This window comes from Psittacula echo (assembly GCF_963264785.1).
Source record: "Psittacula echo genome assembly, chromosome: 4".
NCBI classification, from domain to species: Eukaryota; Metazoa; Chordata; class Aves; order Psittaciformes; family Psittacidae; genus Psittacula; species Psittacula echo.
The window spans coordinates 95,941,032-95,963,146 of record NC_137738.1 but is presented as its reverse complement, the minus strand read 5'-3'; the positions used below and the strand labels follow the sequence as shown (position 1 = coordinate 95,963,146).

The 22,115-nt window shown below is 37.6% G+C and overlaps 1 protein-coding gene across 1 annotated transcript in view; it reads left to right on the top strand.

The window, feature by feature from the left end:
- The window catches only part of NBAS (NBAS subunit of NRZ tethering complex), a 191,572-nt gene that overhangs the window by 47,189 nt on the left and 122,268 nt on the right, over positions 1-22,115 (top strand). Inside the window, exons 22-30 of the mRNA XM_080615036.1 lie at positions 10,804-10,887; positions 11,437-11,590; positions 12,967-13,152; positions 14,397-14,570; positions 15,522-15,655; positions 16,391-16,453; positions 17,020-17,142; positions 18,722-18,824; positions 21,099-21,322. Coding sequence (XP_080471162.1) covers positions 10,804-10,887; positions 11,437-11,590; positions 12,967-13,152; positions 14,397-14,570; positions 15,522-15,655; positions 16,391-16,453; positions 17,020-17,142; positions 18,722-18,824; positions 21,099-21,322 — 1,245 coding nt within the window. The remainder of the gene's footprint in view (positions 1-10,803; positions 10,888-11,436; positions 11,591-12,966; positions 13,153-14,396; positions 14,571-15,521; positions 15,656-16,390; positions 16,454-17,019; positions 17,143-18,721; positions 18,825-21,098; positions 21,323-22,115) is intronic.

Genomic DNA, 22,115 nt, shown 5'->3' with positions numbered 1-22,115 from the left:
TGTGTAATATATAGTCCTCATTTTTTTTTATATTATATTTTCTTCTCTCTAAAACTGAACTGCCTTTTTTTTTTTTTTTTTTTTTTTGGTGATGTTCAGCAATGTTTATGTTAAAATAATTAATCTGGTGGTCAGTTCTTTTTGTTTGTTTGAATTAATTTGTATAGTGCTACAATGAAATAAATAGGAAGGGCATAAGTTTTATATGCACTTCTTTTCCTTTGCACTATGGGAAAAAAGAAAAACAGTTTAGAGGTAAAGGGGTCAATGTGCTTATTATTTTGAGGATACGTTTGGAGGAAAAAGAACAAGCCAAACCAAAACCTCAGATCTTACCTTCTACTATGAAGTAGAAGAAATAACTTTTAAGGGAAAGATTAACTTGTCATGATGACACCCGTATTCCTGTCTGGATTGACTTGGTACAAGCGGGGAAGGTTCTTGTGGTCCATGTAAAAGTTGAATGCAGTGGTTTGGAGGAAGAAAAGCTGTCCTGCAAATTAGCATATGTGGGGATCTGGGAAAGCCGCAGAAGCAGCTCACTGCAGTCAGAAAGCTGCTGCAGAAAGTGAGCTGGCAAAACTACTGAGTTATTAGTCATGAGGGGTTTTTGAAGAGGAGAATGAGAACTTCAGGCTATTAGGGAGCTCTCACTGAGGAAGGAGGGAAGTTATACAGAAGCTGCTATGCTGCAGCTGAACTGTCATTTAGGGGGATCTAGACAGGCAGAAGGGAGGAATGGGCCAGCAAAAGCCTTGGGGATTTCAAGGAGAAATGCAAAGTCCTGTTCCTGCAGCTGTAGAAACTTGCAACAATAGAGACTGGAGACTGACTGACTGACTATAAAGCAGCTCTGCTGAATAGGACCTGGAGGTCCTGGTGGGCACAAGCAGGACATCAGCCAACAGCGAAGGCCAGCAGCGCATCCTGCATGAGCAGCCAGGAGATTGAGTAATCAGACTGGTTCAGCTGCATCTAGAATACTGGCTCCCAGTACAGGAAAGGCTTCAGTAAACTGGAGGAAGCTCAGCAGAGAGCCACCAGGGTGACTGGGGATTGGAGCACTTTAAGGCTGAGAGCTGCATGTGTTCAGCATGGAGAAGGTTTCAGGCAGGCCAGTAGCAGCCTTTGCATACCTTCCTATAGCATGTGAGCTGAGCTATGCCTGTGCTGTTTATCCACAGAGCGCTAAGATTTTCCCCGTTTCTGGCTTCTTCCTGCCTGACTTGTCCTGTCTTTTGCCTGCATAGTCTAGAACATAGTCCTTGGGTTGCCTTCCCAGATTTTCTCATGAAAATGTATTGCTGTCATTGTCTTGTTTGTCATCTTTTTACGGGGTTTAGAACAAAATTTCTTTCATGATCATTCATTACACTCTATAAATGTGCAATTCTGAAGGACTATTTTCACTGTATCATGACAGCTTTGATCTTACTCAGAGTTCAGCTGTGTCTTTAAAATAGTCCAGTTTGATTTTGTGAAAGCTATTGCCTCACAACTTTAATTGTATACATCAAGGGAAAAAAAACCCACCAAAACACAGTGAGCTTCTAAACTGCTGTGTAGTGGTGGTTGACTTTTCTGATGTTTAGATTATTCAGTCTAGGTTGTTTTAGGAGAAAAAAAAAAAGTTCCTGTCTCCCCAAATTCTATTAAAGATTAAACACATCATTAAAACATAGCTTCATTTGTTTATGTGAATTCAGACATAACTTTTCTTCTCTGGTGGCAAAGTTGCTTCAAAAGACCTGTCACCACAAAGAGCACAGCAGGAATTCTGAAGGGGAGTTTCCAGCGACAGCCAAAAGCAGCTGGGATACTTTTCCCCCTAGTTTATGCAGATCAGTGTTCCCAAAATGTGTGGTGTTTTTTACACTGTGTTTTAGGCACCAGCTGTACTTCAGTCTAGATTAATTTGTCACACGTGCTGTGGATATTCCTGGAAAATAAAATCTGCCCCCTGCTTCTATATCACATAGGTTTCCAGCTATTCAGTATCAAATACATGCAATCAGTTATACAGTTGCATTTAATAATTGACTACTAAACTACTGTAATGGTAGAAAAGAATGTTTTCATGCAGTATGAAAAATGCAGCACATAGACATTTAAGACTAAATATCTGGGTTGCATTTCTTATTATATTTCATCCTCAGTTCTAGAATAATTGTGACGTAATAAAACTGTTCCAGAGCTGTAAGAATGCAGAGCAAGAGAAACGAGAAATGATTTCCCCATTGCTGTTTGAGAAGATATAGACTTTGGATTAATGAGTTTCTGGATTAGATTAAAAAACTTCTCTTGCAGATCCTGCATATATGTATCTGTATGTATTAAATATAGGCTACTTTTCATGCCTCCATATCTTTATGTAGTGGAATTATGGAAGTGCTGATTTGAAGGTAAAGTCTAAAATAATTTACAGTGTACCTATAGTAAAATATAGAAATCATAAATTCTGGTAAGTGTGCAAGTGTCAGCAGGGGTAAAAGAATATTTAAATCTCAGGCTTTTATATTCCTCTTATCACAAAAATAAATTTGAAATAATTTTGAAAATAAATATAATAAAATTGGAATCAAGCATATTCTTCAAAAGCATTGACTGGATAACAAAACCGTTTATGGAAACGCTACTTCATTTTTATATCTTTCATATATACCTTTGTCACCTCTAGCAGATCAGTACTTGGTGCCTTACTTAAATGCGTTATGTTCAGAACTATTCCGGTATGTGACATACAAGTTTTCAAATGCAGAGTTGTTCATAACATTTTTGCTGATGATGAGACATGATTTAAAAAACAAAAAGGCAAAGATTTGTCTACTCTCAAAATATTTTTAGAAAAATAAAACCCAAATGCAAAACCTACTCTTAAAAATGTGCCTGTCTTTCAGCAAAAAGATACTGTTTCATAGATGCGTTGGGGCAAACTGCCCAACTGCCAAACTGCTTTGGAGTCTGGGTTCGATGTGCACACGTTTATAAGGGAAGAGATTTAAAAAAAAATTTCTCATGCTCAACTAGATGAGTCTTTGAGACAGGCCTCCTTGAAGGAAAAAAAAAACAACATGCTGTTGCTATTGGTAATAGAAAGAATGGGACTCTGACCTGAAAACTGAATTAGACCTTCCTTTTTGAAAGCGTGTCCTTGGAGGGAAAACTAATCTGCAGGTTTGAATAAATGCAGTTGGTAGGATAGGGAAACTACAATAGCATGGACCTCTTTTGTCAAAGAAAAGAATAGGAAGAATTGCCAAGCCGATATAAACAATAGAATGAAAACAGCAATACAGGAAAAGCCAGCTCTTTTTGAAGAAATGGAGTTGAATATCTCTGCAATTTGTTAATTTACTGGGCTCCAGTCATATTCTACTGCTGAAAAGGCAGAGAAAGTTAAAGCAGGGGGAGAAGCGGTGCCTCAGAAAAAAACATGAAAAAAAAATACAACACACACATGCACACACACCCCCACCCACCCCGGCTAAAACCAGCTAATATTTGTGTGGCGTTATGGTATGGCACAGCTGATAGTTTCTTTAAATAGGAAAAGAAGGCAAAATCTGCCTTAGTGATGACAGTGATCTGTCCCCAGATCTGGAATTTTGTGCAGACTTAACCTGCATGTATCTCTAACCTCTGTGAGATTTCTGTTTCTGCAACAAAACTACAAAGTTGTGCAGTATAAGCAGAGAGACTAATGAATTCTGAATGCAGAAGCATAGAGTGTATGTTGCACATAGGGCAGGCTACCCATGCCTGCAGCATTCACCGCTTCCAGCCCAGTTAGGCTGATGCACTGTGTGCAGGGGTGTATGTGGTGGTTCAGATGTGCCCCAGTTCAGCTGGAATTGCTGCTTGTTGTAAACAAAAGCATGATAGAAAAATGGAAGCCCTGCATATATGTGTTCATGTCTCTGTCTTTCTTCTCTGTCTCAGCTGTGTTTCTGAGTTTGAAGACTGCAGTGGTGTTTTGATGCCTGAAATCCTTCTCAACTGATTTGCTTCAATTTTAATAGCCACTTTTCCAAAGTTTTGCTGCTCTCTGTTCCCGCATGAGTCACTGGAGTTACTGATAATGGAAATTTGAGGGAAAAATAAATCTGTGCTAAACTATAAGTATCAGTTAAGAAAAAACCTTGTAATAAATGGGGACATAAATACAGCATTTTAATAATTTCCTTGACTTTATAAAGGACTCAGGTACAGGGATCTTCCAGCCTATGGTGGTGTTGAAATTGGTTTATTCCATTCCTTGTATTTGAATTCAAATATTATTTTTCTAAACTCTTAAGAATGAGAAAGGCATGGAGACAGGAGGGAGTTAACGATTTTTTCGTAGCATTGCTGAGAATGTGAATGAACTTAGCAGTCAGCGCTGAGTGGTCTGGGTTTCGCTGGAGGTTTTTTTTGTGAACTCATGCTTTTTGCTCAGCAAGAAATGTATCTGTTACAACTGGCTTTCCATAATTGCTGATTTCTCCAGGGATGAGATATTTTTCAATTGTATCTTTTTTTTGATGTTGCTCTCTTTTAGAATCTAGAGGAGATAGATAGTTACTGAGTGCTGCTCTGACTCTGTGAGAGCTTTAAGAATCTAAAATGCTTCTCCCAATTTTTTCCTATGGTGAACTGAATACTTTCAAAATGGCAAATTGAGCCAGAGGGGAAAATACTTTAAAAAGAATTTTCCATGGCTTGTCTATGCACCTGACTTAAAGGATTTAATTCTAAACATGGAGTAGATTTTTCCAGTCAAGATTGCACGGCATGATAATTCCCATGAACTGAAAAGTCTTCTCTTTAGTATTTCATGGTGGGGTCCGTTACTAAGCTTTTATGCAAAACTTTTGAAGTATGCTTATAGAACATCTTGAATTTTGATGTGTGTGGACACCTGTAAGTTTCATTCCTGCAAAATCTTGTGCTGAAAGATGACGTTGGTCCTGGCAGATCTGGCCAGAAGGCAAATGGACAACAGGAGTAGCCCAGGCAAAAAAATAGGTATAGGCAAGCACATTGCAACTTTTACCTGAAGGTTCTCAAGTGTCTATAATATGTGGCTCAAATCTTCCTTAACTAGATGTTTTCTAGATGTAGTAGAGTTTCATGACACTTTATTCCAAGAATTCTTTCAATTTTTCATTCCAAATATGTGGTGTTTTCTGTATCATGCAGCAGGTAGTTAACAGCTTAGCTGCTTATGCTGTAGAAGAGTATCAGCTGTTTATTTTAAATGTTGCTCTGCTGATCTCATCAGTGCTTACAGTGTTGCAGGAAGTAAAAACAAGGAAATACATTTTCCTATGTAAGTGAAATGAAAAAAAATCGACAACTTGATATCAATCTTAATGTATTGATTGTTTTCTTTCTTTAAGGATTCTTCAGTCTCCTCTGGCTTTTACAGAGAAGGGATGATCACACACTTCTTACCTTTGGTTATTCCCATTGATTGTCTCTGTAGTTTCCAACTTTTTTCTGTTGTACCTTATTGAGTAGGATAGGCAGAGGGAGGCATAGTTGCACATTGCTTCCTCACTTAATGAATTTTGGCAGTGAGGGGAAAGGGGGAAGCAAAGTAACTGTCAAAGAGAGCAAAGCCTGGGAACTCCAACTGAGTTTTTTGAGTCTTTTTCAGCAAGCAATTTTTTAAGCAAAAAACTTCTAGTTGAAGCTATAACCCATAATGGGGTGTTGGAGAAGTTAATCCATGACTTCTGTTAATTGAAAAGGTTTCTATTTTAAAATGTATCTTTAGAAAATATTTGAAGCAGTTTGAATTCAAAGACAAACCCAGGTGTGGTGTTTTTTTTTGGTTGTAGGGTTTTTTTTGTGTGGGGTGTTTTTTTGTTGTTCTTTTTTTTTTTTTTGTTTGGGGTTGGTTTGGTTTTTTTTTAAGTTTTTTTTTGTTGTTGTTGTTGTTACAAGAAAGGGAAGAAAATGCCTACTTTTAGATGCGGAGAGGAAAATACAAGTTTTTTTCTGAAATGAGTTGGGGAGAAGGAGGGAAGGGCCATATAGGTGATAGGATCAGTTTGTTGAATTTCGATTCATCTAGTGACTTGATTTTAGGCTGGTTGGATAACTCTTGCTTGCATAAAAAAAAAACTCTTTAGTCTCCAGTAATTGTTTATCAGGGTTGGGAAAGTGGTTCAACCATGTTAATAGTAAGTGGAGGAAAGAAACATATAATTTATCCTGGTCATGCACATTAGTTAAGAAAAGTTGCAAGTTTGTCAACTTGAATTATAAACCTGTTATGCTACTGAATCTGTTAAGAAAAAAATTCTTAACTGAAGCTGTAATTCTGGACTGTAACTTTGTGATGTCTATGGCAAGTATGCAGGATGTGGCAGCTTAAGAATCACATGTGCAATGTAGCATTTGGCAGCAAAGGAGAATAGTAGCATTAGGAGACTGTGTGTGAGTTTTGGAATGTCCTGGGCCGTTCAGATCACATATGCGTTCATGGGCAGCTTTAAATTTGTGTTCTAAACTTCTGCTATCTTTACTTATTTCTAGGGATTATCTCTTTCAGTAATTTGTTATCCAGAAAAGGAAAACATTGAAGTTTAAATATCTATTAAATATCTATTAAAAACCTATTTCCTTAGTATTTTGCATGACTTCTTTCTCTCAATAACAACAAAGCCAACCAGTAAAGGAGCAGCCAAACCAAAGCAACTTTCCAAAAATTTCTCTAGGGTCTTTGAGGTTATATGGGAAGACTTATTCAGATGGCATGCTCTTACTTGAGAAAGCCATGAACAGACACCTCCTGAAACAAAATCCAGCTAAACCAGCTGAACAAACAATCCCCCTGAAATGTCTTCTCAAGCCTACTGGGCAGTGAATGCAAAAAATTCGCTATGAAAAAAATTGTCTCAGGCAATAAAATTTTGTCCAGTTTTATGCGTTTGACACTGTCCCACATGACATCCTTGTCTCTAAATTGCAAAGACATCAATTTGATGGGTGGACCACTCGGTGGATAAAGAACTGGCTGGATGGCCGCATGCAAAGAGTTGTGGTCAATGGCTCGATGTCTGGCTGGAGACCGGTAACAAGTGGTGTCCCTCAGGGATCGGTGTTGGGGCCAGTCTTGTTCAATATCTTTGTCGGTGACATGGACAGTGGGATTGAGTGTGCCCTCAGCAAGTTTGCTGATGACACCAAGCTGTGTGGTTCGGTTGATACGCCAGAGGGAAGGGATGCCATCCAGAGGGACCTTGACACGCTTGTGAGGTGGGCTGATGCCAACCTGATGAAGTTTAACCATGCCAAGTGCAAGGTCCTACACCTGGGTGGGAGCAATCCCAGGCATGGCTACAGGTTGGGCAGAGAAGAGATTCAGAGCAGCCCAGCGCAGAAGGACTTGGGGCTGTTGGTCGATGAGAAAACGAACATGAGCCGGCTTCAGTGTGCGCTTGCAGCCCAGAAAGCCAACCGTATCCTGGGCTGCATCAAGAGGAGCATGACCAGCAGGTCGAAGGAGTTGATCCTGCCCCTCTACTCTGCTCTTGTGAGACCTCACTTGGAGTATTGTGTGCAGTGCTCGTGTCCTCAACAGAAAAAGGACATGGAACTGTTGGAACAAGTGCAGAGGAGGGCCACGAGGATGATCAGGGGACTGGAGCACCTCCCGTATGAAGACAAGCTGAGAAAGTTGGGGCTGTTCAGCCTGGAGAAGAGAAGGCTGTGTGGAGACCTCATAGCAGCCTTCCAGTATCTGAAGGGGGCCTAAAAGGATGCTGGGGATGGACTCTTCATCAGGGACTGTAGTGAGAGGACAAGGGGTAACGGGTTGAAACTTAAACAGGGGAAGTTTAGATTGGATATAAGGAAGAAATTCTTTACTGTGAGGGTTGTGAGGCACTGGAATGGGTTGCCCAGGGAGGCTGTGAATGCTCTATCCTTGACGGTGTTCGAGGCCAGGTTGGATGAGGCCTTGGGTGGCATGGTTTAGTGTGGCATGTCCCTTCCCACGGCAGGGGGGTTGGAACTAGATGATCTTAAGGTCCTTTCCAACCCTAACTATTCTATGATTCTATGTGCTACAGAGCATAGAAAAGGAGAGCATTATTGATGGTAACATAAAGACCTGCTGTGCTGTCTTGATTTTATATTTTGGAAGGGAGCATTAATCACTCCTTGACTTTTCTGTCCTTTGACATTTCAACTGATAAAGATAACTTTCTCACTCCAGTGAGTTACGGTGCTGCCCGTCAAGGGATGAGAAGATTGTATTGGCTGTTAATTTATGAAAAGGGATTGTCCACATAGCATTGCTCTTGCCATTTATTATCAGGGTCAGGAGAATATGAATGAGACTTAAAACAGCTTATTGCTCCAGGATGCTGAAACTTTAATGTCCTTACTTTGTACGTGGTTTGTTTCTTATTTCTACAAGTGCCAGAACCTATGTGGCTGTTTTTTTCCCTGTAGTTTGTTCTGTGTAGCTTGACATGGGTTTCTCAGGTTTTTATGCTGTTTAAACAGCTAGCCTACAAGAGGAAGCCATAACTAATCATTCTAGTAATGGTCCATGGTGTTCTTAATCTGCATCTTAAACAGATATTTTTATTTTTTTTCTTTAACTTCAATATTTAGAGAATGTTTCACTGAGCCCTGTACCCCTGAGACCTCAGATGAAGTCAGGTCAATGGAGCAGTTTGCCTTAGTCGATGAGGAATGGGTTAGAGACCAGTTGAGCAATCTGGACATCCATAAATCCATGGGTCCAGATGGGATGCACCCGCGAGTGCTGAGGGAACTGGCGGAAGTCATTGCTAGACCACTCTCCATCATCTTTACCAAGTCTTGGGAAACGGGAGAGGTGCCTGAGGACTGGAGGAAAGCAAATGTCACTCCAGTCTTCAAAAAGGGCAAGAAGGAGGACCCGGGTAACTATAGACCGGTCAGCCTCACCTCCATCCCTGAGAAAGTGATGGAACACCTTATCCTCGGTGCCATCTTAAGGCATGTCAAGGATAAGAGGTTTATGAGGGGCAGTCAACATGGCTTTACCAAGGGGAAGTCATGCTTGACCAACCTCATAGCCTTTTATGAGGAAATAACACGGTGGATGGATGATGGCAGAGCGGTGGACGTGGTCCACCTTGACTTCAGCAAAGCATTTGACACAGTCTCCCACAGCATCCTCATAGCTAAAGTGAGGAAGTGTGGCCTGGATGATCAGGTAGTGAGGTGGACTGCAAACTGGCTGAAGGAGAGAAGCCAGAGAATTGTAGTCTATGGGACAGAGTCTAGTTGGAGGCCTGTATCTAGTGGAGTGCCTCAAGGGTCAGTATTGGGACCAGTATTATTTAATATATTCATCAATGATTTAGATGAGGGAATTGAGTGTACTGTCAGCAAGTTTGCTGATGACACTAAGCTGGGAGGAGTGGCTGACATGCCAGAAGGCTGTGCTGCCATCCAGGGAGACGTGGACAGGCTGGAGAGTTGGGCAGGGAATAACTTGATGAAATATAACAAGGGAAAGTGTAGAGTCCTGCATCTGGGCAGGAACAACCCCAGGTTCCAGTATAGGTTGGGGAAGGACCTGTTAGAGAGCAGTGTAGGGGAGAGGGACCTCGGAGTCCTAGTGGACGGCAGGATGACCATGAGCCAACACTGTGCCCTTGTGACCAAGAAGGCCAATGGCATCCTGGGGTGTATTAGAAGGGGGGTGGTCAGGAGGTCGAGAGAGGTCCTCCTTCCCCTCTACTGTGCCCTGGTGAGACCGCATCTGGAATATTGTGTCCAGTTCTGGGCCCCTCAGTTCAAGAAGGACAGAGACCTGCTGGAGAGAGTCCAGTGCAGGGCAACTAAGATGATTAAGGGAGTGGAGCATCTCCCTTATGAGGAAAGACTGAGGGAGCTGGGTCTCTATAGTTTGGAGAAGAGGAGACTGAGGGGTGACCTTATTAGTGTATATAAATATATAAAGGGGGAGTGTCACGAGGATGGAGCCAGGCTCTTCTCAGTGGCAAACAATGATAGGACAAGGGGTAATGGGTACAAACTGGAACACAAGAGGTTCCACTTAAACTTGAGAAGAAACTTCTTCTCAGTGAGGGTGACAGAACACTGGAACAGGCTGCCCAGGGGGGTTGTGGAGTCTCCTTCTCTGGAGACATTCAAAACCCGCCTGGACACATTCCTGTGTAACCTTATCTAGGTGTTCCTGCTCTGGCAGGGGGATTGGACTAGATGATCTTTTGAGGTCCCTTCCAATCTCTAGCATACTGTGATACTGTGGAAATTTGTAGTCAGAATTCCTCATTAAACTTCATTAAGAAGATCGGTACAGCACGGCATGTCTTGTTTTGTTTCAGTACAAGGGTTGTGCTGACATTTGAAGAATTACATGGCGTTTTTTAAGGTGTGAAGATCGTAGGTTTTGACTAATTTCAGTCTTCCATGACAGTATATGAAGTCAGAATACTTACTGCAAAGTGATAAAAATTCTTACAGCCTGTAGTGGATTTTTTTTTTTTTGGTATTTTTATTTTTTTTGTTTGTTTTTTTGTCATGTTTTTGTTGTGGGTTTTTTTTTTTTTTTTTTTCCCCAAACCATGGTCAGTAAGAAAATTAGTTTCTTTTACTGGCTTTTTAATGGTATAGGTAGAATATGTGTTTGTAGAGGTAATATACAGGCAAAATCACACTTGTAAATCTGCATTAAGAAGTGATAAATCTCAAAGGATTGCTTATTATGAATTCACTGAAATACTTGTGGATGCTCTGTATTCCATTGATTAAAAAATTGTCTGAAGCTTCCCTTTTCTGTTATACCAGTTACAAGAAGGGGACATTGAAAATTCTTCCTTGGAATGAGCAAAAACATCGTGAGGAGGACTGGTGTGAAAAAGCAGAATGCAGGTAAGTATATGGAAAAAGCAAACAGTTTTTTCTATATTTATGTACGTGTCAGATAAAGAATTGACTTACTAATTCTTAAAATGTGGGAAATACCCAGTATATTCAGGGGGATTATGCGAGGAGTGACTTTTGCAAATGTATGTGAGCGGGAGGGGGAGGTTACTTCTGGAAATCATTATATATTTATTTTATTACTTGTCAGCCATAACATTATCATAGCAGCATTAATGGATCACAAAACTGCTTTTCATTGTGTGAGAAACAGATGAAAAGCAGAAGTTGGGCATATCTATGTCTTGAATAGATTCTTTCTTTCATGATCTGTCTCATGTTTGGAATCTCTTTCTGGTTACTTTGCAGACAAAAATTAACACTGTGATTGGAATTTGAGTCTCATCAGATTATTGGTGTGATAGTAGGTCGATTGTATCTTTTGGGCTTTTTTTTTTTTTTTTTTTTTTTTAGAAAAACTAGAAATTTTAGGAAAACACTGATGTAAAAAAAGTGAGAAAATGTATATGTAAACATTTGTTTTTTTCTTTTTTAAAGGATGATTGTTGAACCAACTTCACAAGGTGAAGGTGAATTTCTGTATGAAACACAACCTGAGTTACTGAAGTACAGGACTGCTCACCTTTCAGTAGATCTTGTTACTGATTGGTATTTGAGCAGAGCACAGGAAATTGAAAAATACTCGATGCAGGTGAGAAAATCAATAAGGAAATGATGATGGCTGCCTCAGACTGATCAGCCTTCTTCAACAGAATCCTGTGTTAACAAGTATTAATGGGACGTTTTTCCCTCACTAGTACACACTGTTTCTCAATCTTCAGTGTGCCTTGTGAAGTATTTGGCTTTTCATTTGCAGTGTATTTATGCTTGTTCTAAAGTTTGCTCAGCCAAATAATTGATCCATAGGAATGAATGGGAAGCCGGTACATTCTCTTTCACTTGACTTATAATAGCAAACAGTAGCGCTTCCGTAGTTCCATGAAAAATGTTTACCATTACACTTTGTTTGTAGCTGAGGGAATGTTGTGCAGAGTACTGGGAGACATGATACTGTGTCATACATATATAGATATGTGGCAGTTGTGTTGCTGTCATATGCCAATATGTAGTACTGTCATGGGACTACCGTGCATCTTATTTCTGCTTTATTTTCTTCATATTTTAAAAGTTTCAGAAACACTATGTGGTAAAGATAAGCATTGAAAGTCAGAATAGAGCTTATCACTGATGTGCTCCAGTATGTTATTGCTTCTCAGGCCAATTTTGCTGCATGAAAAGGAGGTTGACTGGAAGTATCACTATGAGTTAGTTCTGATGGGCAAATTCTTTTATTCTTCAAGTTTTCAGTCCTCCAAGGCTCTTTAATCATATTTCCCTGTGATCTTAACAGCCTATCAATAAGTATGGAAATAAAAGCAACTTCCAAGGATCAGTTAAATTGCTAAAATATAAATGAAATTGCATTTTACTCTTCCAGACTTAAGTCTGCCTCACTAGGTATGTACAGCCAATATTGTGTTCTTTGAAATCAAAACCTTTCATATAAAGGTACCTTCAGTCACGGTAGGGAGAAAGACTGTCATTATCTTCTATGAAATAAAAGACAACAATTAAAATTATTAATTCATGGTCAGATGGAGAAGTCACATTACATGCAGAACTATTCATAACTTCAGACAGTTATCTGATTGTCTTAGTTTAAAGCAATCCTTCATTTTCAATGCAGTGAGATGAGGTGATCTGTCTCTGTGTGTGATCTCCAGAAAGAATAGTATTCTCCTGATTTACAAGCATCAATAGGGTGCATGTGGGTCAAAAGCCTATAATGACATTATCCACTAAGATTAAACATTTTATTTGGTCTTTATAAAGCTGAGAAGAGCAATCCATTTAGGAATATACCTTTCATAAAACTTTTGGGAACTTAGAACTGCCTATTAACAAAAGGAACGAGGAGAAAAAAAATAGATGCCCACACAGGGCACAGATTGTACTTCAGTTTTTTTCTTTGATGAACAGTTGTACAGCAGAGTTTTTTTTTTTTTATTTTTTTTTTTATTTTTTCAGGTGGACTGTGCTCTGTCCCTTGTTCGTCTTGGCATGGAGAGGAATATTCCTGGTCTGCAGATGCTTTGTGACAACCTGATCACTCTTGAGACGATAGTTTATGAGACTGATGGTGATCGAACCTTAACTTTGAAGGAACTTGTAGAGATGAAAGACATTGAAAAGCTGAGACTGTTGATGAAGAATGTAAGTATTTTGAATAAATTGGTATATCTTGATTTCCAGTAATTCGGGTTACCCTGGATCCTATGTATGTTTATATATTTAGGGACTGTAGTGACAGGACAAGGGATAACAGGTTAAAATTTACACAGGGGAAGTTTAGATTGGATATAAGGAGGAAATTCTTTACTGTAAGGGTGGTGAGGCACTGGAATGGGTTGCCCAGGGAAGTTGTGAGTGAGCCATCCCTGGTGGTGTTCAAGGCTAGGTTGGACAGAGCCTTGGGTGGCATGGTTTAGTGGGAGGTGTCTCTGCCCATGGCAGTGGGTTTGGAATTAGATGATCTTAAGGTCCTTTCCAACCCTAACTATTCTATGACTCTATATAAAGATATCATTAGTGACTGACATGTTTCTGATGAAAAACCTTTAATTCAGCAAGAATTCAACACTTTACTGTGCCTTTTCTGTTGTGGTATTTGTTTGGTTTTTTTTGTCCTGGGCACAGGGTTAAGCATTAACAAATCTAGTCTTTTGAAAGTTGCGTATTGCGTTTTCATTGACCCTTTCTAAAGTTTCTTCATTGTAGCTGTTGATGATGCTGCAGATGCAACAACATTGAATGCTTGGCTTGGATGTTTTTTGGTGTCTTTAAATATTGGCAGAAATCTTAATATTTGCCTCTGTAGCATACGTGTGGTTTTCTTCTTCTCTGTGTTCAGCCTGTGTGTGGGATTTCAAAATAGAAAAGCACCTCTTGGAAAATCTGAAAAATAGCCAGAGATTGATCAGAGGTGTGAAATTCAGTTGAAGAATGAGTAAGCACCAGAGGAGAATACTCAGAAGTTTCTAAATTTTGCTAGGATGTATGTAACCACTTACCAGTTGTTTTAGGTCTTCCATTCTGGCCTACTGCAAGTAATGCCACTCTGATGTGAATGCAAGCCAATCTTTGACTAATTCTGCAGGAGGAAGACAGCTAGGCTTTCCTTTTGTAGTGAACTTTACTCCTTACTTTACTGCTCGGTTTCCCCAAGCTATTGGGTAGCAGAAAGATGACTGATTGTTTCAGTGCTTCATGATGTAGTGATGCGTGCAACAGCTCTAAATGTCAGGCTTCAGCTGTTGTTTGTAACAGGTGAAGATACTGTTTCAATTATATTGATGAAAATACGTTCTGTTTGGTTTTTGTTGGTTGTTTTGGACAATGAAGCTGAACTTGCTCTTTTTTTTTTTTCTCTCCTCTCTGTAACACATTGTGCTTTCCAGTCTTCTGAGGAAAAATATGTGAAGAATGTTTATCAGTGGATGATCCCTTTTCTCCACCGTTGTGAAAATCAGTCCCCTGGTCTTGCAAATTCACTTTTTAAAGAATATTTAGTAACATTAGCAAAGGAAGACCTGACTCTACCTCTGAAGATATTTCAGAATTCAAAACCTGCTGTAAGTATAGAGCTCTCATGATTCTACTGGTTTCTTTAGAAATTCTTGTCCTGGAGAGGTGAATTCATAAATAGGGTTGGCTCATCTTCTAAATGGGATTTGTCTCTGATCTTTCCCTTCTCTTGCACCCAGGATTTGTTATGTTTTAGAAAACATTAATTAAAAAGTGTTGCAGCATAAGTTACAGTGCAGCTAAACTGTCTGATGAGATTGTCAAACTAATGTAATTGTGATCTTGAACTAGTAAACCAGAAATTATTGTAAAGATTCTTCTCTGAGGTAATTTTCTGGTAATGTGTTTAAAGTAAATTCCTGGCATACTTGCTTTTTAAAAAATGGATCTGAAAGTTTCATGATCTCACTTTTTTCCTAAGGAATTTTACTAGCAGTGGATTTAAAGTTATTCCCTCCCTCTCCTTTCCCAAGCAAATGTAAAGAATAAAATGAGGGCCATTAGGATGGGGCCAAGAGTTCAGTGAGTAAGGGTTGAGTGTTTCATGCTGCTTCTGCAGTTTAAATAATTATTCCAGGGCACATAAGCACAGTTTTGCATGCTATCTAAGTATATTCTAAGTGTATGGACAGAAATCAACCAATGAAGAAAAAAAACATAGTTACCTTATGTATATTGATGCTGTTGTATGCATTAAATGAATCTGACAAATGTTTGCAGCAGTTGCCTTCTTCTGTCTTGCACCCTCTCCACCTCTCAAATTCAAAATGTGTATAATGGTGTACCACTGTCCTTTCAGTGTCTGCAGCGTAGAAAACTGCCTGAATTATGTTTCAGGTTGTACCTTCAACAGATACTTCACTAAGGATTAGCAAGAAACATTCTAATTACAACTAGAGACAATTTATTCACTTGTAGTTCACATCTTTTTAAATTCAGAATAAATTGTTGAAATAGAAACAGAAAACTAAAAATAATGTGCTTCCTTTTCCTGTTAGTGTCAGCAAAAAATTATCCCTGATCAAGACCAGCTTATGATTACAGCACTGGAATGTATTTATAGTAATGAACGAGATGACCAGCTTGCTCTCTGTTATGATATTTTGGAATGCCTTCCACAAAGAGGATATGGGTAAAAATTTTCAGCTTGTTATTTCTAAATATTTTGGAAACGCTAACTATGGTTGTGAATGAATGTTTTAAAAATTGTTTTAAAATCACTAAAGGGTAGATAATGTTGCTGGAATACTCTGTTCCTGTCTGAGTTGCTGTGGTCATCTGTATATATGTATGATTGTGCTGTGTATGTGCTCTACCAGATAATGAAACAAAGCATGATTGCATGATTTAAAATAGCAGCCTAGACCAGGGTTTTGTATTAGTTTCTGAAACTTTTATTGCCTGGTGAGTTGCAGCCAAATGGTAGTGCTGTGTTACTGGTCTTGTTGGTCCTGTTACAGTTACTGTCGCCTTGCAGTTGGTTTATAAGCAGCAACATGGCCCTGTGGGAGATGTCTCTATATGGAAGATCTATATGAAGGGCAAGTAATTCTTGAGAAAGTGAAAGCATGAGGAGGAGATGTTAACTATTCTCCTAGTACCTTTTACACATAGGAAGGAGAGAACCTGAGAAAAGTAAGGAAGAAGGAAAAGCTGTGTTCTTGAGAGACTGGAGGACCTTCTCAATTTTAGCTGTACTTCCAATAAGAAGCAAACAGTTTTAATATTTTCAAGCAAACATGTATTTGATTTTCGTAACGGAATGTTTCAAACAGCTTATCTTTATGTAATATGAATTGCATGAAGAAATGAAAAGAAGTATGGATATAAATATTAAAAAAATATTAATTGTACAATATCTTTGCAGGCCTGAAACAGATAAAACTAACACTCTTCATGATGATGTAGATGAACTGGAGCGAATTCTTAGGTATTTAATTTTGCTAAAATAAATAGTATATTGTTACAGAAGTCATCAGGCATACTGAAGAACTTTTTTATGACAGGAAAGCAGCAAGACTATTTATCATGTTTTTAGTGCTCTCGACAAGATAATCTGTAAGCTTTTGTATTCAGAACTTAAAAATTTTGAATGGTTTTAGCTATTTGAATATTCTAAAACTGCACAGACATTTTTCTTAGAATAAAAGTGAGGGGGTTTGTGTTTTGTTTGTTTGTGTCTTTTGAGTTATTTGTTAGGGAGAAGAAGGTTGCCCGGGGAATTTGTTTTGATCTTGATAACTGTGTAATGCTTTGAGTGATCAAAAGCTAAAAGCTGTGAAGATAATTCATCAAGTTATTGGGGATACACATTTACTCTATACTATTAATTTTTTTTGAGTAAATGATGTTACTCTGCCTAAGCTATACTATTTACAGACTTTACAGAGACTGTTTGCATTTGCAGTACATTGTCTGAAACAGCTTTAAGGCAGCTGCTGCAGTGGTAGTTGTACAACTGTGCAGGATTCAAAAAGGCTGACTATTCATTTACAGTGTGTCAGAGCTGTTGGAGAAACATGGACTTCAGAAACCTGTTTCCTTTGTGAAAGACACAAAGAACAACATGGAGGAGGCACGGAAGCTGATGATTAGGCTGACAAGGCACACAGGTCGCAAGTTAGTATTCAAAGGGGAATGGGAGTTTAGGGGGAAAGGGCAGTACTTAACCTCAGAGGGTATACCTGCCTGTTGCAGTAGGGAACTGAGATGTTCGAACTGAACATGGTGTACATAAAACACATTTGTTTAAACCGATGAATAACATGATTAGTGTTTTGGCTGCATTCACCATGTCCAAAAACCTCTGTCTTGCTTCAAACTTGGTTCAGTAAGTTTGTGTTCAGGTGAACAAGCCTAAAATGCATATCGACTGCAAAATACTACAAGATGATGAACAGTAAAAGTTAAGATGGATGACCTTTGAAGGTCCCTTCCAACCCAATATATTCTATGATACTATGAAATGAGGTCCTTTAAAGACCTGTTAAATTTTATTGAGAGTGTAGGATTTGTAAAATAATGCTTTTTTTTTAAATTATTTTCTTTGTGTGTTTTCTTAGGAGCTCTTGTAATAAGATAATTTATTGATTTGATGTATTGATTGTACCACTTATATTTCCAGTATAATTTTTCAGTTTTTCTGTTTAACAACTATTTCATTTAACTTGCCTTCCAACTGTAGATGAATTATTACACGGTTCTTGGCATAAGCCCATACAAAGATTGAACCCTGGGAAGACCAGCCATCACTGTGTGTGGTGTTTTTTTTTTTTTATTTTTATTTAAAGTAAACATGCACAGCATTTTGTCAGTGATGGTTGAGTAGTGCTTAGCTTGGATATGCCAAAAGCTTTGTAAGACTTCTAAAAAAAATTAGTTGGTTTTTTTTTTTTTTTTTTAAAGATCAAGTCAATGCCTCTGTAGGAAAAATGTTGATTTTTCACTTTTTGTAGAGAAATGATTTTTGCTGAAATGAAAGCTAATGCCACATGAGAAAATCACTATTAGCTGGACTAGCTTTTGTAGCTTAAGAAAAGTCTGTTTCTTAAATCTGAAAGGTTCAAGATAATGTCAAAACGTTCCCTAGTGTTTTTACTAGTAAAACTTTTTATAGAGTACATTAAGTTGTGTAGAAAGCTTTGTGAGTAAACAGAGATCCACAGATCCAGAAGGTCAAGAATCTGAATACCATTCTGATTTAAAGAGCATAATAAACTTGCAGATCCATTCTCCTGTGATTGCAAGCAATTGATTAGTCCTTTGAGATTTCCTACAATGAACAGTACTTTAATGATTCTCAGTTGCTGTTACAAATTTGGTTTTACCCAGCTGTTCTTGGATCAGCAGGAAGATAGCACAACTTTCTGAGGTATTACTGGAAATTATCAAAACCTGCTTGGAGGATCTTGAGAAAGATTGCTTAAATCCCTGTCTTGTTCCACAGAAAACAATCAGAAAAAGCACTTTGGGTACTGCATTTCTGTCATCAAATAATGTTATCCAACAGACACTATTTTAACATTAATTTTTATTAAAAGCATTCTGTCTTTAAGTCACTTTCGGTTAGAAGTCCACTTAAAGATTGAAATAGTGTTTGGGAAAACTTGTAATTTTTGTGATGGAACTGTAGTGTTCTCTACTGCTTTTCTTTAAATTCATTGAGGAAGAGAATATTTAATTTTTAAAATGCTTGCAGGCAACCATCAGTCAGTGAGATACACTGGAAGGAATTGCTCCAGGACATGTTAGACATGCAACAGAAAGTGTATACATGCTTACATTCAGATTCTTGTTATGAGGTGAGTTTTATGTTTTGTTACCAATTTATGTCCCAAGTAGCTATAGATTCTCACTTCATATTGTTGCTCACAAATGTAAATGTTTTCATTTTTTCTGTTGCTTGTTTTTTCTATTCTTTTAAGATACTTTCATTCACCTCAGAAACTTTCAGTGTTAACTCATCTCATCAAAAGCCCCTCTGATAGATATCCTCTGTATCTTTTACAATTCGTCTTTTTTTAAATTGAGTCAACTTCTTAAGACTTCATAATTCTATGTACACGTATTTAGTAATAAACACTTAAAAATAAAGAAAATAAAAAATTTTTAGCTAAATGTCACCAAGTTGAGTAGTTTAACCATGAAGTTCTAGTTTGGTAATGTTAGCCAAGGTTGTTATGGGATTATGGACTCTACTGCTTGCAGCTGAAATAAAACAATGTGAGATATCTGATTTCATTGAAGGAAAAAAAAAAAATCCTGCATGTGCATAAACCCCAAACCTATGTCATTAATACTTGTGAAGGACAGCTATTAAACTGATCTAGATGTGTCACTTGCTGTGGCATGGATTGTTTATCTACATTTTCACATAAATATACTCCAGTTTATTATAGAAACAGTGCCATATCCACTACAGTCGGTGTTTAAATAGTCAGAAGTTTAAGAGTGTTTTATAACAGTTTTCAGATTTAATTGTTTATGGCTATCACTCTGATCAGTTCTTGGGAGAAGTTCTGAGAGCAAATTAGAAAAAAACTAAGGGGAAAAAGTAATGCTATCCAACCTACACATAGAGTCACTCTCTCTCTGTAGCTGTACAATTTGAAGTTGCTCAAAGAGAACTGCAGTTTATGTAAGGTTCATGGTTTTGTGATAGGCTATGGGTTAGTGTACTTGGTGTATTTTTTTAAGTGCATTTGAAAAACTTACTCTAATAGAGCACTCAAAAAATAATAACATTTGCTTTACTCTGATGTTATTTTTTTTTAGGAATATTGAATTGTTTTCTAACCTCTGTACCACGTGATTAAAGAAAATCAAAACCAACCCACAACAAAGGGTTTTGAAGAAATGGTCTAGGAATGCTTTGAAATGTAGCGCTGTTGTATACAATTATGCTTTGGTAACCTCAAAATTGGGAAATTGATGGGGCAGTAGGGATTTGCAGTCATGTATGATGTTTGTTTTGGGATCTTTTTTAGCATGATGCGTACTCAAAATCTGCTTGCATGCAGAATGATTCCTGTTCTCTTGAAGAAGGACTTCATGTCCATAAATTTTGAGAAGGGTAGATTTTATGTATGTGGTCTTTAAGGAAGAAGTTACCATGCCTTGCATCTTTCAGTGCTCCTTGAGGATTATTATATTGTGACAGTGAAGATGATGATCCAATCATTTTTTTTTGTTTGTTTGTTTTTTTTAATAAGCACTGTCAGTTCTGCTCCTTATGTGATTGGATCTATGCCTTCTTTCCCAGAAGAAGCTGGACCAGATGATCTAGAGGTCCCTTCCAGCCTGGGCTTTTCTATGATTCATTGATCCAATTTAATTTGTTGCGAAATTTAAAGCCTTCACCAAAGGCCATGTTGTTGCAGCTGCAGTGTTTCCTGAAGTGGTTAAATGTGTATGTTGTTCTTCAGTAGGACAATACTGACCAAGGTGAAATAAAACAGAATTAAAAAATAAAAACAACCAAACAAAGCAACACACAAAAAACCCTACACCAAAAAAACCCCAACAGAATTTGTAAGGAATAGAGATAATTTTAGGTGTCTAAAAGCGGGCAAAACTTTGACCTGAAAAGAACAGGTGTTTAGTGGCAGATACAACATTATATTAGTATGCATTCTTTGAAGGAAGTCTTGACTGAAACTTAAAAACCGTTTTATATGCTCAGTTCTGAATATTTTAGGTTCTTCAGGGATATAAAATTTCTTCTCATATATTGTTGAGTTTAGACTGCTAATACTGAACTGCCTTTTCAAATTCTTACGTCCTATTAACACTTCAGAATGTAGATATAAATAATATCTGATCTCAAAGTCATACTGTAAAAAGGCAGCTAATAAGTTTCTTCAGGAAGTGGAAGTAACCAGCTACTAGTTAATTTCAGCTTTTCTGAAAGAATAGTGGGAATACTCTCCTTGTAAAAGTTACATTTTCTGCTTGGACTGTATATATTCTTTTGATTTCAAAGATCCTCTTTATTCAAAGGGGTTGGTTCCATATAATGCAGTAAGTTTATCTGAAGCTGCTGCTGCAGATTACTGAATTATTGTTCTTTCTTTTAGATATTCACAGAAAGTCTTTTATGCTCAAGCAGTATAGACAATATCCACTTGGCTGGGCAAATGATGCATTGCAGTATTTGGTCAGTGGATCTACCAAGTTCATCAAAAGGGAAGCCACAGTACCGAGTCAGCTATGCAAAAAGTGTTGAACTAGTTTTGGCTGCTAGCAGAGAATATTTCAATTCTTCAACAAGTTTGACTGATAGCTGCATGGATTTGGCAAGGTATATTTACAATTATTATATGTAAATATATATTGCTCTTTTAATTGAAACTTGGATTTTATTTTCCCTATAAGAAGGGGTAAATCTTACCTGGGTTTATTTCTCTTCATGTAAAATTACATGGTAAATGAAAACAATATCTTTGACTTCTGTAGGATTTTTTTGAATGATCTGTTACAGAATTCAGGTTAAAGAAGAAGAAACATGTAAGTGTTTGTGGATAAGAAGCTTTTTATGTGTGGCTTTGAACTTTTCCACTTTAGAGCACTGAACCACAATTGTGGACCCAGTTACTATAACAATAGAAAATAGCATTTTGCTGATTAATTTCTTTTCTTACTTTGGTCTTTCCTGATTCTGAGAGTTCATTTGAGGCTGTCTCTCTTTTTTACATTAAGAAATAAGCCAAATAATTCTTGAGAAAGGAATTCAGGCATAGAGCAGGTTGTGGTGGGTGGGTGAGGTGGATATTCATTCTTGTATAGATTTAGATATGGAAGTATATTCTTTTACAATTTAGATGCAGATAGGTAAAATCTTAAATTAATTAATTAATTTATTAATTTATTAATTAATTAATTTATTAATGATAAATATTTATTAATTATTATATAATAATTAATTATTAATTATATTAATTATTAATTAATTAATTTATTAATTAATATTTAATTATCTTAAATATTTAAAATAGAGGCATGTCTTAATATTTACAGCCTTTCTCTTTTATTCTAAGAATTTGTTGTTTCACTGGTATTGTTTTGTTAATACAAATGGCTTTTCCTTTTTTCTT